The 17446-nt window shown below is 40.6% G+C and overlaps 1 protein-coding gene across 8 annotated transcripts in view; it reads right to left on the reverse strand.

The window, feature by feature from the left end:
• Odad2 (outer dynein arm docking complex subunit 2) overlaps positions 1-17446 on the reverse strand; it is a 220973-nt gene that overhangs the window by 131574 nt on the left and 71953 nt on the right. For 7 of the 8 annotated variants that reach the window (XM_085833542.1, XM_085833536.1, XM_021150551.3 and 4 more), the window contains 6 exons: positions 12682-12828; positions 11660-11869; positions 6891-7133; positions 6071-6181; positions 4830-4984; positions 1312-1554 (listed from right to left, as the gene is read on the reverse strand). In XM_085833542.1, the coding sequence (XP_085689668.1) occupies positions 1312-1554; positions 4830-4984; positions 6071-6181; positions 6891-7133; positions 11660-11869; positions 12682-12828 (1109 nt within the window). The remainder of the gene's footprint in view (positions 1-1311; positions 1555-4829; positions 4985-6070; positions 6182-6890; positions 7134-11659; positions 11870-12681; positions 12829-17446) is intronic. The other variant, XM_085833537.1, reaches the window with a different exon arrangement.

The raw sequence follows: 17446 nt of genomic DNA on the forward strand, positions 1-17446 counted from the left end.
TTATTAAGTTCAATGATATTGAGAAGAAACAACTGTTACAGAACTCTGAAAATAATGGACACACTTCCAGTTGTTCATGGGAGGGGGATCACACAGGGAAAAATCCTTATTGTATTTATCTACAACTTAAATATGGCTTACAGATGCACATATTGGTGCCAAACTAGCAAAGAATGAGCTTGTCATGATGAAATTTATGTGTCAAGTTGGTTGGGCTTCAGATCCCACATATTTGGCAAGTCTTATACAACATATTTCTATGAAAGACATTTTTTATGAGATTAACACTTAAGGTGGGCAGGCTGAAAACAGATCAACCTTCATCACACATGTGGCTATCAACTGACCTTCCCTGCACAAAGAGAATTCTACAAGCAGAGTGCTAGCCTGAATTTCCAGTCTGTGACCTAACCTCTATTAGATTTGAAGCTCACCAAGCTTCCACAATTATAGGAACCAACTCCTTACAATAAACTTTTCTCTCATAGACAGGTAGGTAGGTAAGTAGATGTATACATAAATATATACATAGTGAATATAAGTAGGTAACTATTATATATAAAATATATATAAAGAAAGATACACAGCTATCGTCTGGTTTCTACTTGGGCTTTGCTTCAGGATCTCCCACAAACATCTGAGTATGCAGGTGCTGAAGTCCCTTTCATACAGAGGTACAGTATCTGAATGTGCTCTGGGCACACCCACCTGTATACATCATAGCACCTCTAAGTTTGTATAATATTGGATAAATACACACATCATGTGAATTGATGTTACACTTTGGTTAGAACAACAAAGAAAAAGCTTACCTATGTTCAGTACCAATCAATTTTTCCAAATATTTTTCAATTCATGTTTAAATCTTTTTAAATACACAATAATTTATTCAAGGATTAAGGTCATAGTTTTAAATCCTTGGTATTTCATTTGTTACATTATAGGTGATACAAATATGTTTTCTGAATTTGCCAGAAATAAGAAATATGATACTTTAGATGGAAACATAATTGCTCTCTAAAAGGCAGAGAAAATTTTTGGTGATTGCATATGGTTTCTACAGGGGCAAGTTGACTATTGGCTTTTGGAAATCCCTACACCTATCCCCAACACAGGTCCACTTCTCTTTCAGAATAATGTTCTGGCTAGGCAAGTCATAATATTCACATTGCAAGTCATGAATATTCGCATAGTAACACAGTGTCTATCATATGTGCACAGAAATTCTAAGTGATGTGACAATTTTATGACCATTCAGACATTCCCTGTAACACTCACAGGTAAAATACCCCTGTCTCCAGAGCCACTTACGCCATACTTTCTGGTTCTACTGCGCATGCACCCACAGCTTTTGTGACATTCACAAGAAGTGCTTGGTTTATTCCAACCAGGAGGTTCACGAGAGGTTGGATGCCACCACACTTCCGGACTAGGACCCGATTTTCATATTCTTGACAGCATTCTCCCAAGGCCCCAACCACATTCACGAGCACTTCTTCAGGCTGATCAGTTAAAAGTCCAACTAGTGTCTCAATGGCTTTGTATTCTCGAAACCTAAGTTCAAAGAAAGGAGGTTGTTTATAGTTCAAAGTTAGCAGGAAAGATAGAAAAATAAAAGCCTTGCTAAGTAGTTATTTATATTAATTTAGCCATGTACTATATTTTCTGTGCTCATTTGATCCACATAAAAAATTTACTGAGTAGACCCATTTAACCTTCATTCAAATGACTGATCTGATAAGTAGTAAGGCTAGCACCCGTACCCAGCCACCTGCAACCAACCCATGTTCTTGATCATGACATTAGATAGCCTCTGAGACAGCTATGGACATATATGAATCTTAGGATCTGTGGATCCATATATGAATAGTAACATATATATACATCTACATACATATGTATATATACATGTGTATGTGTGTGTGTATATATATATACACACACACACATACATGTATGTGTATATACATGTACAAAGCATCACTGTGTTTCAAAATGAGCAATAAAGCTACTGCAACTCAGATTTTAGAAGTGTTTTACTCTGATCTATGGAAATCAGTCATCTCAATCCACCATTCAGATTTAAGGACAGAAACCACATACTCATCTCATTAGGTGCAGAAAAGGCCAATATCCCTTCATGATAAAAGTCCTTGAGGATCTAGAACTATACGGGACATATCTAAACAAATGCAAACAATGTACAATGACAGCCAACAGCATGCTAAATGGAGAAAAGTTCAAAACAGTGCACTAAGATGAGGAACAACACAAGGAAGCCCATGTGGGTCTAAAGAAGTGAAGAGGAGGTGAAATTAACTAGGCCCAAATTCCATGACTGGATAGGTAGGTCATAGGCACTAGGTAAAAAGCAATGACTACTATTCTGATAAACGGACATGGTATTAAACTCTACTCTTAAGTCCTAATCTTTACACCCATAGATCAGTGCATCTCTCAGTCTCATCCAAAAAGCTTCATTTGCAATAAATGATGATTAATACAGAGACAGGTCAGTGAGCACAGAAAAATTTATTGTCGAATTCAGGTCTAAATTCACTCCCCGTCAAGTCTCACATATCATCATGAAAGAGAGGCCAGCAATATCATAAGAGACAGAAGAAGTAGACAATTACTGTGAAATAGTGTTTACTGGACATAATATGTGAGTTGTATACACAAATTCATATGGCCTGGGACTTTGTACACAAGACTTGGATACAAGAAAACAAGTCATTATGGCAGGGGAGGGGCTTATGAAGTCCCAACCCAATATGAGGAGCTACTGGCAACTGATGTTTACTGGGAGAGGAAGAATCACTTCTCTTCAGGGATGTAGTTCTAAGAGGCTATGGATGCTCAGTGTATGGTCTTGTACTCATGCACAGATAAGCATCACTAAGTGGATTCAGTGTGTTTTATAAAATAGAAAGAGCGCATGAAGTTGGGAGGAGAAAGAGGAGGGGAAAGAAGAAATTTGAGAGGTAAGAATAGGGGTGGATTAGTTGATCTAAACATGTTACATACATGTATAAATATTAAATAAAACATTTTAATTGGTCTTCTCTGACTACTTCATTATTATTAATCCCTAGTATGTTTTAGAATCTATCTTCAAGTAATTTTACTTTGATGTTTTTCAGTGTATATTTAAATCAAATGAAGCATGTATAAAAATGAGAATTTTTTCTTATTTCTAATAAATTTCATCAGTATTTATGTATTAAGATATAGATGTATTTTATTACTACCAGTAATAGAGTTTGCATTAGTGGAGGTTATATTTATTACTAATTCCATCAAATACTCTTAAGCAAGCCTATTTTCTGTTAGGCTAAGCAAATTACTAAAAGAAAATACCAAATAGAAAAAAAATTTTCTCAAAATATTCATGAAAAATGTTAATTCTAAAATGACCCAGAGAAAGTCTTAAAAATCAAAATGAATAAAAATTATAAGTATTTTATAATTTGTTTAAAAAACAAATGTAGAACTATAAGAGCCAAGAATGCAGCTCAGTGGTAGATTGCTTGCTTTTCAAGCACAAGGCCTTGGGTTTGATCCCCAACACCCAAACCTTTACAAATACATTAAAGTAAAATTCAGTGAAACCATAACCTTTTAAGAGTGGTTAGTTAAGAGAGGTTAGTTAAGAGTGGTTAGTTAAGAGAGGTTAGTTAAGAGTCATTAGTAGCCATTCAGCTGACTCATTTATGTTTTTAAAAATGGAAACTAGGGGAAGAAAGATAGTTCAGCATCTTAAAGTTAAAAATTCTTGCTGTGAAATCATAAGACCAGAGTTTGGATGCACAAAGATAATCAAGTGGTGTTTATAAGGGGATAGTGGAAATTACTTGAAGATAGATTCTAAAACATACTAGGGATTAATAATAATGAAGTAGTCAGAGAAGACCAATTAAAATGTTTTATTTAATATTTATACATGTATGTAACACGTTTAGATCAACTAATCCACCCCTATTCTTACCTCTCAAATTTCTTCTTTCCCCTCCTCTTTCTCCTCCCAACTTCATGTGCTCTTTCTATTGCACAAAATGCACAAACAAGTTTGGTGAATAGTGCCCATCAGCAGCCATAGCTCCATGTAGGGATTGCTGGCTTCCAGTCAAGGTTTGAAAAAAAAGTCAACTGAGGCTCAGGGAGCAGTAAGGGAGATAGATGAAATGCCTAACTTCCTCTTCTGGTCTCAGAGACACACACTTGCATACACATTTGCACATACACTTGCACACACATCTTCATACACTTGCACACATCTGCACACACACCTGCACATGCTTACACACACATCTGTATACATACCCACAGCAACACATGTATGCACACACAATTTTTAAAAAATATCTCTGGGAGGACTACTCTTTTCTGAAGGAAAATGGAGAAGTGGATCTGAGGGAGAGGAGATGGGGGATTAGGAAGAATAGAGGGAGGGAAACCCATGGGCAGGGTGTATTGTATAAGAGAAGAATAAATAAAGGTAATAACTAAGGAAGAATGTGTAGGCTACTTCTATTTGCAAAGACTGCATTACTTTGATAGAGAACATAAGATTTTTAAATGTATGTATCTTTTCATATTGTGGAGTGGCCTATTCACACAGAAAGATCATGTCAACCATGTTAAACATACAATTTCTGTATATTAGGATGATGAGAGGTCTCTTTTCCTAATAATCTTTCCATTCTACCTTTTACTCCACATTAATGATGCGCATTATTGATTATAGTCAAAGCCACTATCCCCTTATAAACACCACTTGATTATCTTTTACTATAAAAATACTATGAAATATCAAATGCCTTACTTACTTAATCACATTTTCTTTGCTGATGGAGCATTTCCATATTGCCCCAGTAACAGCAGCTAATCGTTCTTTATTGTCTGTATTATTGAGTAGACTGGCCAGGGGTTTAAGTCCTCCATGCAGTCTAACCAGGTCTCGGGTCTCCTCATCTTCAGCACACTGAACAAAAAGTCAAACCAAAGGCTGTCAGAGATCAAGGAATCAAGCATTCAGTGCTGGCCAATGAGGCTCATCTATGAGAGTTCTCCAATGCAAGTTGCTTCTGTCATGTAACAGTCTGCATCAGCATTGCAGGGAACCTAGTGGGATTTCCAAGATCTTGTGTCACAGATTGCCAGCCAGAGTCTGCTTCTCTGCTTTTCCTGCAGAAGGGTAGCCAGGCCTTTTGCACATTGGGTTGGACTGGAGGGAGAGAAGCTTAGCCGAGTGAGTGGATGCAGGCAGGATCTTGGTCAGTGGTGAGTGCTCAGGCAAAGAACACACACACCTGGAAACAGCTTCAGAGAACTGGAGCAGTTTAATGGGATAGGGGTGGGGGAGAGAAAGGGGTATTTATGCCCCTGGGAATGTAGCCAGGGTCTCTGGGACAAGGTTTGTGTGGCTATGTACAGTTGGCCAGGACAGGGGTTTTGGAAGATGCCTCATCTGCATACTCATTGGCTATGTGATGGGGCTTATGAGGTCAAACAAGGAGTGAGGCCTGATAATTATCAGGGTAATAAATTCTTACTAGGGTTGATTGTGAGGCAGCTAGCTTCGTAGAACTCTAACTCTCTCTCTCCTCTCTCTCCTCTCTCTCTCCCTCTCTCTCTCTCCTCTCTCTCCCTCTCTCTCTCCCTCTCTCTTCTCTCTCTCTCTTCCCCCTCTCTCCTCTCTCTTCTCTCTCTCTCCTCTCTCTCTCTCTCTCTCTCTCTCTCTCTCTCTCTCTCTCTCTCTCTCTGTCTCTCTCGGTCTCTCTCTGTTTCTCTCTGTCTCTCCCCTTCCTTGTCTATACTAACTAGAACAACCTCTAGTACTTTGCCCTGCACTGTGAACTAGGCTGCTCTACAATCACTACTTCACCATAATGGTCTGTAACAATGAGCCCAAATCCATCTTTCTTCTCCCTTTTCGACCAGGTATGTGATACACAGTATACATAGAACAGGAATTAGCACAGCTTCGGGGGGCGGGGGGGCTGAGTGTTTAGAAACGCTGCCTCTAACTACAGGAACAAAGCGATCCACTGGAGAAAGCCAGCCCCACCTGGTAGATGGCCATGGCACAGTGCTCCTGGAGCTGCTCATTCTCGCTGTTCAGGTTCTTCACGAGGTTCTCTATGATCCTTTCTGCCTTGATGGCAGCTCGGTAGTTTTCCTAGAAAAATAAAAACATTAATATTTATGAATGTATAATGTGACTATAGTCATGTCCACCCTAAACAAACTGCTTGGACACCAAAGTCCAAACATTCCATGTCTGTTCAATGACAGAAGAACTATCCAACATTGGAAACAACATATCACAAGTTCACATTCAGTTAGTGGATGATTAATTTGATTTTCATTCTCTCTTTTAAAAAAAGACATTTGGGGAAAAGGTTCCTTAACTTTCATGGCAAACTTGAAGATTATTTTGTTAACTAAAAAAAGGAAAAGCAGGCTGGCAGGAGGGTTCAGTGCTTAGTACACAAGCATGAGCACAGAGTTCCAATTACCAGTGCCCAATTAAAAACAAGGTGGGCACAGAGGCCTATCTGTAATCTCAGCACTTGGGAGACACGGGCAGGAGATTCCCAGGGCAAGCTAGCTGGCTAGACAAGCCAAAGTAGCAAGCCTCAGGTTCAGCAAAAAACTGCCTCAGAAAACAAAGTGGAGAGCAATCCAGTAAGACACTCAACATCAGACTCAACATCAGACTCTGGCTTAATTATGCACACACATGCATGTGCACCCACATGCACGTGCCCACACACATGTGCACACACATGTACACATTCATAACCATGTGCACATACAGAACAACCATGGATGGAAGAAAAAAGGAGGGAAGGAAGGACAAACAAAACCTAGAATAGCTTGGGCACCTCTGATGCACATTCTTGCAATGTCCCCACCACTGGAATGAGCATGTTTTCATGTGAAGTCTTCAGTAGTCGAGCCAGTAAGGGGATGCCCCCAGCTTTACGAATGGCTTCTTTGTTCGAGTGACTCTTACTGCAGCTCCAGAGTGCCAAGGCCCCACATCGAGCCACTTCTACATCCCTGGTTTCATACAGGCTTGTCTGAGTTGGCTCTGTTGAATTCTGTCCACAGTCCAATAGAGCAACCTAGGAAAATAGATGTATATAATATACATAGCCTCCACTTTTATTTTTATTATTTGAGGCTGTTTATGTGTGTGTTGAATGTGTGTGCATGTGTGTACCTGTATGGACATGTGTGCAGGTCAATGGACACCTTGCAGGAACCAGTTATTTCCTTCCATGATGTTTCCTTGTAGATTGAACTCAGGGTGTCAGGCTTGGCAACAAGTGCCTTGACCCACCAAGTCATCCCACCAGCCCAAATATAGAAGTCTTTAAAATAAATGTGAATCCATTCTACATATAACTCACTCTACCATAATTAACTATGTCAAGAGTAAAACCCATCCGACCATAACAGACTCCATCACATGTCAACCTAATTTAAACAGAATGTTTATGGTATAGACAATGAGAACAAAGAAACAAAATATTCATCCCATACCATTTTCCTCTGGGTCTGTGAGCTCTCATGCTTTCTTCCTTTGAGAAAATACTTCCAGGTATTAATTTTTAGTACAGCACTAGAATTCATAGTATTATTTGTAAATCAGGCATAATGTTGCTTTCTCATAATCTCAGCACTCAGGAGTCAGAGGCAGGATTGAGAACTAATCTGGCCTAATAACTTTGAAACTAGCATAAGCTGTAGGGCAAAACCTTTTTACAAGCAACAATACCACAGCACCACCACCATTACTACTAAAACCCACATTATCACCGCCAGTATTTCAGAAACGCAGGCTCTCCAAAGCCAGTCCAGTTTTGTAAAGCAAGTTCAATGGCTTATGCCTCTCAAAACCATGGACAAGAAGGCACAGCTATGCACAAATGATAGCAGAACCCATTAAACTAAATTGCTAGTGTATTCCATTTTTTCTTTTTAATGATAAAATCACTGAAGACGTAAAAGAAAAGCAATTTAAAGGCACATAGTAGTAGATCAGAGTGCCCTGTGGAGGAACTAAAGCAGACTCTCCAGAGGAGGTTATCTGTCATTTTTTTTTTGGGCTGGCTATCTTTATCTTGGGATGTAGAGATCACTATTATATATACTGTTTCTCGTTAACCAAAACCCATGATTATAGTCACAAACATCCATGCCAAATTTATGAAATCCCACACCTAAAGCTGACCTTCAATTTCAATTCCAAATATGGCTCAAAAGACAATGGAGTACAGGGTGGGAAGACAACGAATATAGCCACAGCTTTTGACTGTGAACTACTAGAGAGATCACACACAGAAAGAGATGGTGGGGCTAAGATGGTGGGGCTGCCCACAAGGCAGACAGGTCTACAAAACCTCCCTGCAACAGTTATTCTCATTATCCCTCTAAATGTCAAACTTCTTAACTCCCCCTAAGTCTTTGGATGCAGCTCCGTGGTGAGAAGCCCACCCTTCTGTCTTCATCTCTGTACTCCAGACATCTTACTATGGATTTGGCCACATTACACCAACAGCAACTTTGAGACTTTCCATGTCAGCCTTTGCCTCATCTTCCTGAAATGCTTTTCCTGGTGTGTCTGTCTACCAAAAACCTTCCACAAGCCATAAAGCAGCATCTCCTCCCTCCAGCCTTGCCCGACTTTCCCCTTCTAGAAGAACTGACTACCCCTCCCCATCCTTTATTTTCTACCATTCCCAGGACTGGCTGGCTTCAGCTGGATGCCTAATATGCACACAGTACTTTAGAGAGCTATGTTCTTTCTGTCTGACACCACTACTCAATTGTGGCATCCTCATGGTAGAGATGAATATTTATTTCTGTCTATATCCTGCACACACTGCCACATTCTCAACCCAAGACCCAATGTATTCATTAAATACCCCAATTTGCCTGTTATTTCAAATCACAATAAAATGAGTGTCATTATCTTATTAGGTTAGTGCAATTGGATAAATACTAGGTTCAAAAATGTGATGCAAGAGTCAAAGACCCAAAGACTCCCATTTTGCACTTATTTTTTTATTCTTATAATTTATAGGAGTTATTTTCATGAACAGCTATACCAGTCTATCTCATAATTTATACTTACAATAATTATTGAATTTCTTTCAAGATTTAAATGTATGTTTGATGTGGTGCGTGTGTGATATCTGGTGTGTGTGTGTGTTCATCTGTATGGGTGTAACATGATGCATTTTTGAAAGTCAGGGGATAATCTCTTTTGTCTCACTTTTTCTCACTTTTGTCTTTTCAAGGCAGTGTTTCTTGTGTCCTGCAGTGTGGACCAGATAGCTGGTCTGAGAGCTTCTGGAGATTTTCCTCTCTTCATATCTGATCTCACCATATGAGTGTCAGGATGACAGATGCACATGATCTCATCTAGCTTAACATGGGTGCTGAGATCAGCACTAAATTTACTTGTTAACGTTTTAATTAAAATTCATTTCTTCTCTTGCCCTCCAATCTCTCTTTCTTCCTCTTTCTCTCTCTCCCTCTGTGTATGCACACACACATGTGTGTTTGGGAATGCATGTGTGTAGGGGTGCATGTGTGCGGGTCAGAGGACAACATGTGAGAGCACCAGCTCCCCTTTCACCATGTTTGTTCCAGGATTGAACCCAGGTTGCCAGGTTGCTGACAAGCACTCCTACTTAGCTACAAGCTAATCTATCACCCTGTCCCCAGCACTTACTTTTCTAAGGTCTTTGATGAAGGGACAAGAGTTTGAACACATGCTTTTTCTTTTGATAGTAGTTACTGAAATAATCATTTTTCCTGATGACTAAGGTAAGTCTTATACACGGAGGACAGGTTGAAAAATGTAAGAGGAAATTCATGTTTTTCTTCATTTCTACAGCTTTCCCCTGAAAACCGAGCAGTCACTCCAAGATACCTCTGTGAACAACTCCTTGCATATATTCCTAGTGTACATTTCTAATTGTGTATATAGATTTCTGTGTGTGAGCTGTTCTTTATATTTTTGTATCATAAGTATCAATAATTTGATATTGTTAAGATTTTATATACTATTAAACAATATATATTCCCCTTTTGTTATCAATCTTCTAAAACCACAGTGCTGCTGCTGAATACAGACACTTTTCAAACATTAACTGGGTGAAAAACATCCACACCCAGGTTGCTTTCTGTTCTGCTTTCTAACTGACAATACAGCTTGACTGCCAGTGCAGGAAAGTTCTAGTGTGAGTCAGCACGTCAGAGGCTGGGGCTCCTGAGACCACCTTCTACCACAACCGTAGCCTTTCTCCTTCTCCTCTCACCTCTCCCACATTCTCTGCTCACTCTTATCCTCACACACTTGTACATCTGCAGAATCTCTCCATCATCCCAGGAATTAAGCCCATGTCCTTTCCCATAGTGGACATCATTCTATCACTGAGCTATGATGATGCTTTGGTTAATTAGCACCTTCTGTTTCCTCTGATCTTGCAGTGGATTCCAGCCAGTGACATAGGTGACAATATTTTCTAAATTCTCTATTATTTGAAAACTGAGCTGTGGGCTGAGAAATGTAGCTCACAGGGGACTTGTCAGACCTGAGGCCTCCCAGTAATCTATGGAGGTAATCCTACCTGAGATTCATAGCAGCAGAAATATAGGGGCAGGGAAGACTTCCAGTGGAGAGAGGGGGACATCAACCCACTCATAAAGCATTTGACCCAAAATTTGTTCTGCCTACAAGATGTACAGGGATAAAGATGGAACAGAGATTGAGGGAATGGTCAACCAATGACTGACCCAAGTTTTAGACCCATCTCATAGGAGAGAGCCAAACCCTGATACTGTTAATGATACTCTGATATTCTTGAAGACAGGAGCTTAGTTAGCATAACTGTCCTCTGAGAGGCTTCATCCAGCAGCTAATGATAATAGATGCAGAGACCCATAGCCAAACATTAGGCAGAGCTCAGGGAGTCTTGTTGAAGAGTGTGAGGAAGAATTGAGGGAGCCATGGGGGTCAAGGACTCCACAAGAAAAACCTACAAGGTCAACCTACGAAGACCTACAAAGACCAGAAACTGGACCACTAAGCAAAGAGCATGCATGGGCTGGACCTAGGGCCCCAACACATATGTAGCAGATGTGCAGCATGTGGGTCCCCTAGCAAATGGAATGGAGGCTGACCCTGACTCTGTTGCCTCCCTTTGTATCTCTTTCCCCTAGAGGAGCTGCCTGGTCTGGCTTCATTGGGAAAGGATGCACCTTGTCCTATTGCAACATGATTTGCTAGAAGGGGTTGGTATCCATGGGGGACTGTTGCTTCTTAGAGAAGGGAGAAGGGATGGGGTGCGTAAAGGTGAGACTTGGAGGAGAAGAGAGAGGGAGCAGTGATCAGATGTTAGTTAATTAATTAATTAATTAATGGGGAAAAAGAAAAGAAATTGAGGTTTCAACATTTTTTGGCCCTTGCTAACATAAATATATTTACATCATTCTTAAAGTCATGTTACAAAACAAAACAAAAAGATTCTCAAGCCATACATCCTGATGACTAGATGCACAGAGCATCAGATAAGACCAGAAAGAAGGGCTTTGTAGGTGTCTGCTAGTATCTGAAGATGGTAATGGTGGTACTCACCAGCTTGGTAATGCCTCCGTGTTGCCTCACTGCCCGCCGAGCTCTCTTGAACTTGGCAACATTTGCTATCGTCTCAGCTGACAAACACTTAAGACTCTTGTGTGGAGAATCAAGTATATTAACCATAATTGGTAGGCCCCCAAGGTCAACAATATTACGTCTGATTTGAGGATTATGACTGATTTCCTTCAGGATTTTTAATGAACCAATCTGGTGGGGGAAGTGACAGATGATTGAGAGTTTAATATATACCCAGTGCTATGCTTTTTTAATTAGATATTTTCTTTATATACATTTCAAATTTCAAATGCTATCTTGAAAGTTCCCTATACCCTCCTCCAGCCCTGCTCCCCTACCTACCCACTCCTGCCTCTTGGCCCTGGCATTCCCCTGTACTGAGGCAGATAAAGTTTGCAATACTAAGGGACCTCTCTTCCCAGTGATGGCCAACTAGGCCATTTTATGCTACATATGCAGCTAGAGACAAGAGCTCTGGGGGGTACTGGTTAGTTCATATTATTGTTCCACCTATAGGATTGCAGACCCCTTCAGCTCCTTGGGTGCTTTCTCTAGCTTCTACATTGGGGGCCCTGTGTTCCATCTTATAGATGACTCTGAGCATCCACTTCTGTATTTGCCAGGCACTGGCATAGCCTCATACGAGACAGCTATACCAGAGTCCTAAGTCTACCTAAGAGCCATCCCAGCTAAGGTTTTTAAGAAATAGTTTCCATCCCTGAAGATTACACACAGCCTTTATCCTTTTTCCTTTTATATATATATATATATATATATATATATATATATATATATGTGTGTGTGTGTGTGTGTGTGTGTGTGTGTATAAACACTTCTCATTTCAAAAGCACATGCAGCTAGGAGGAAGAAAAAGCAGATAAATTAGGAAGAAAATGAAGAGCAGCCTCTGGATCATCAGCAGTGACAGTGAATGACAATGAGGCAGACAGATATAGTAGACACCCAGAGCTTCCAACTTCTCACCATTGTGACAAAGTTCTTACCTTGCATTTGACTTCATCTGTATCAAGCAGATTTATTAAGACTTCAAGACCTCCAACGTCTCTAATTGCCAGCTGACAAGTCTCTTGAGCTAGGTTGAAATCCCTCATGGAACACAAGGCAATCACCGTTGCTGTCTGATTCCCCCCCTAGGAAGAAGACACAATGCCATATAAAGGTTAAATAAGGCCACATTCACATTCTCTGCAAGCTAGGAAACGAGTCTCCCCACACATGGCACATAAAAATTTTAAAGTTCTCTGAGTGGGTTATAATTTGTTAAATGAATTATGGTGAGCAAAAGCATGGAAAAGCTGTGGTGGGTGTCATAAAATGTTATTCCAATTAAGCACCAACATTTACAGTGGGCTTCCTTTAAACAGTTACAACAATGGGTGGTATTAAGGCATTAAATGGAGTCCAAAAGCACACCTTGAGAGAGCAACTGAAGGATGGAAGTTATATGTTGAAATGGTAAAATGGTCCCCCAGAGTTCTTGATTAGTTACATTGAGCAATGCAATCTACATTTGAAAATTGCTCTTACTAAGATTGGGCATTTGGTCTTTGCTGAGTTTACTGATATATAATTCTTAAATCTTTGTAATCTTCAAGGTGATAAATGTCTTTTGCATGCTAATGGATTGGCTGATCTCCTCTGTTTGGGGTCAGGATTCTGGCTGTCCTTAAAAGGATAAAGGTAACCATCAGGGTTGGAAATTGCCACTTTACCAGTTAGCCTTGGGAAGGAAAGCAGGTGTGAAGGTTAAGTTGGTCACTAATGGTCAAAAATTCATCCGTTTTCATATGAAGTCTCCATTAAAAAAAAAAAGTATCAAAGAACAAGGCGTTCCTGGGGAGGGAAGAACATGCCTAGAAAGGGCCAAGAAGCCTCAGCCCAATAAAGCTCCTCATGGGCTTTGTAGCATTCTTTGTAAAAAAAAACCTGTGTGCTGGTTAGTTTTTATGAAGTTTGTACAAGGTAGGGTCATTTGGGAAGTAGAAACCTTAATTGAGAAAATGCCTCCATCAGAGTGGCCTATAGGCATGCCTGGGGTGTGTTTCTTGATTAATGATTGATGGTTGATGTGAAAGGCCTCTGGCAGGTGGGGGGGGGGGCAATTGGTCCTGGGTTGTATAAGGAAGTAGGTAGAGCAAGCCATTAAGAAGCTAATAAGCAGCACTCCTCCATGGCTTCTGCTTTAGTTCCTACCTTGAGTTCCTGACTTGATTTCCCATCATAGTAGACTGTAAGCTGTAAATCGTTTCCTCCCTGAGGTACTTTTGGTCATGGTATTTACTACAGCAATATAAAACAAATCAAGGAGCATGTTTTCCTGAGGCCTGTGAGCTGTTCTAGAAGGTTCAACAAACTGGATGGGGATGTTGTGAGAATCCTGCTTATAACCAGAGAGAAACAGGAGTCACAGCTGGCCTTATCATGGGCATCAGAAACTTGAGGCCTCCTTGGAGAGCCTCCATTGGTGCCACTCACAGCTGCAGGAAGAGGCAGTCTCCTGTAGGGAGGAAACACTCGCGCTCCCTGAAGTCACAAAAGTCTTCTATGTTGACTTTCAGGATACAATAGAGGAAAACATGTTTTTCCTTTGCATACATACACACACAAAAAAAAAATCTGACAGAGAAACTGGGGAGAGGGAAACCTCATGGACAATAGCAGAACAGTAGGACCTAAAGTAGGTACAGAAAGGGCTGGAGTGAAAAGAATTTAATTCTGTAAGACTTGGTCATGTGTTCCAAGAAGGAAACAGAAGAAGCTTCATGGCTGTGAGTGACTCAATGGCCCAACAGAGAAAGTTACTGCCCACCATTTTCCACCTGAACCCGCCAGAGGCCCTCTCCGAGCTGCAGGACCTCGGGATCACCTCACCATCTTTCGCCTGAATCCAACCAAGGGCACCAAGAGCCCCAGAGGACACTCCACACCACAGGACTCCTAGCACACCCAGGACCTCGGGATCACAGGTGAGTGGAACAACATCAGCTCCAAAGAATAGAGGAGGGCCCTGTGCCAGCCGGAACAGGGAAAAAGGGATCCCGCCCAACTAGAGGCTGGGATTCTTTCTGGTCAGAGCCAACCAGCCCTGCCATCTTCTGTGTGAACACGGCCGTGGGCGTCAAGGGACCCAGAGGACTCTACACGCTACAGGACCCCTAGCACAACCAGGACCTCGTGATCACTGGAGAGCACATGGGCAACAGAAGCAACAGAGCTTCTTGGACAGGGTCCCGTTGGGCCTTCATCCTCAGCCAGGAGGTGGAGCTGAGACCCAGACCCCTGGGCACCTTCCTTGCCAGAAAAGAGTCAGCCTACAGGGAGGACTCTGACCCGAGGACTCAAGAGGTGGATCAGAGCTCCAGACTTCTGGACACCTGCCCTGCAAGAGGAGAGCTTGCCTGCAGAGAGTGCTCTGACCACTGGAACTCAGGTGAGAGTTGGACTCCCAGGAGTGCTGACAGAGGAAAACAGAATCACAGGAAGAACAAACTCCAGCTAGAGACAGCTAGAACATTAACACCAGAGATTACCAGATGGCAAAAGGCAAACATAAGAATCTTACTTACAGAAACCAAGAACATTGGGAATCATCAGAACCTAGTACACCCATTGCAGTGAGTCCTGGATACCCCAACACACCTGAAAAGCAAGACTTGGATTTAAAATCATATCTCATAATGGCGGTAGAAGATTTTAAGAAGAAAATTAATAACTCACTTAAAGAAATACAGGAGAACATGGCTAAAGAGGTAGAAGGCTTTAAAGAGGAAGCACAAAAATCCCTTAAAGAATTACAGGAGAACAATGCTAAACAGGTAGAAGTCCTTAAAGAACTACAGGCAAACACTGCTAAACAGGTAGAAGTCTTTAAAGAAGAGACACAAAAATCCCTTAAAGAGTTACAGGAAAACACTACCAAACAGGTGATGGAATTGAACAAAACCATCCAGGACCTAAAAATGGAAGTAAGAACAATGAAGAAAACACAAAGGGAGACAACTCTGGAGATAGAAACCCTAGGAAAGAAATCAAGAACCATAGATGTGAGAATCAGCAACAGAATACAAGAAATGGAAGAGAGACTCTCAGGTGCAGAAGATTCCATAGAGAACATGGACACAACAATCAAAATGCAAAAGGCAAAAAGATCCTAACTCAAAACATCCAGGAAATCCAGGACACAATGAGAAGATCAAACCAATGGATGATAGGAGTAGATGAGAATGAAGATTTTCAACTTAAAGGGCCAGTAAATATCTTCAAGAAAATTTGCCATACCTAAAGAAACAGATGCCAATAAACATACAAGAAGCCTACAGAACTCCAAATAGACTGAACCAGAAAAGAAATTCCTCCTGACACATAATAATCAGAACAACAAATGCACTAAATAAAGACAGAATATTAAAGCAGTAAGGGAAAAAGGTCAAGTAACATATAAAGACAGGCCTAGTAGAATTACTCTAGACTTGTCACCAGAGGCTGTGAACTCCAGAAGATCCTGGACAGATGTTATACAGGCCCTAAGAGAACACAAATGTCAGCCAAGGCTACTATACCCAACAAAACTCTCAGTGTTTCTCCATCTCAACAGATGGAGAAACCAAAGTATTCCATGACAAAACAAAATTCACACAGTATCTTTCTAAGAATCTAGTCCATCAGAGGATAATAAAAGAAAAATCACCAACAAAAAGATGGAAATTACACCCTAGAAAAAGCAAGAAAATAATCCTTCAACAAACCTAAAAGAAGACAGCCACAAGAACAGAATGCCAACTTTAACAACAAAAATAACAGGAAGCAACAATTACTTTTCTTAAATTGCTCTTAACATCAATGGACTCAAATCCCCATTAAAAAGACAGACTAATAGACTGGCTATACAAACAGGACCTAACATTTTCTGCTAGCAGGAAACCCACCCCAGGGACAAACACAGACACTACCTCAGAGTAAAAGGCTGGAAAACAATTTTCCAAGCAAATGGTCCGAAGAAACAATCTGCAGCCATTCTAATATCGAATAAAATTGACTTCCAACACAAAGCTATCAAAAAAGACAAGGAGAGGCACTTCATACTCATCAAAGGTAAAATCTACCAAGATGAACTCTCAATTCTTAATATCTATGCTCCAAATGCAAGGGCAGCTACATTCATTAAAGATATGTTAGTAAAGCTCAAAGCACACATTGCAACTCACACAATAATAGTGGGAGACTTCAACACACCACTTTCATCAATGGACAGATCGTGGAAACAGAAACTAAACAGGGACACAGTAAAACTAACAGAAGTTATGAAACAAATGGATTTAGCAGATATCTACAGAACATTTTAACCTAAAACAAAAGGATATACCTTCTTCTTAGCACCACATGGTACCTCCTCAAAAATTCACCAAATAATAGGTCACAAAACAGGCCTCAACAGATAAAAAATATTGAAATTATCCTATGCATCCTATCAGATCACCATGGACCAAGGCTGATCTTCAATAACAGCATAAATAATAAAAAGCCAACATTCACGTGGAAACTGAAGAACACTCTGCTCAATGATACCTTGGTCAAGGATGAAATAAAGAAAGAAATTAAAGACTTTTTAGAGTTTAATGAAAATGAAGCCACAACATACCTACACTTATGGGACACAATGAAAGCAGTCCTTAGAGGAAAACTCATACCCCTGAGTACCTCCAAAAAGAAACTAGAGAGAGCATACATTAGCAGCCTGACAGCACACCT

Source organism: Mus caroli, unplaced genomic scaffold (genome assembly GCF_978045245.1).
Source record: "Mus caroli unplaced genomic scaffold, Mus_caroli_1 scaffold_19, whole genome shotgun sequence".
Classification (NCBI taxonomy): Eukaryota; Metazoa; Chordata; class Mammalia; order Rodentia; family Muridae; genus Mus; species Mus caroli.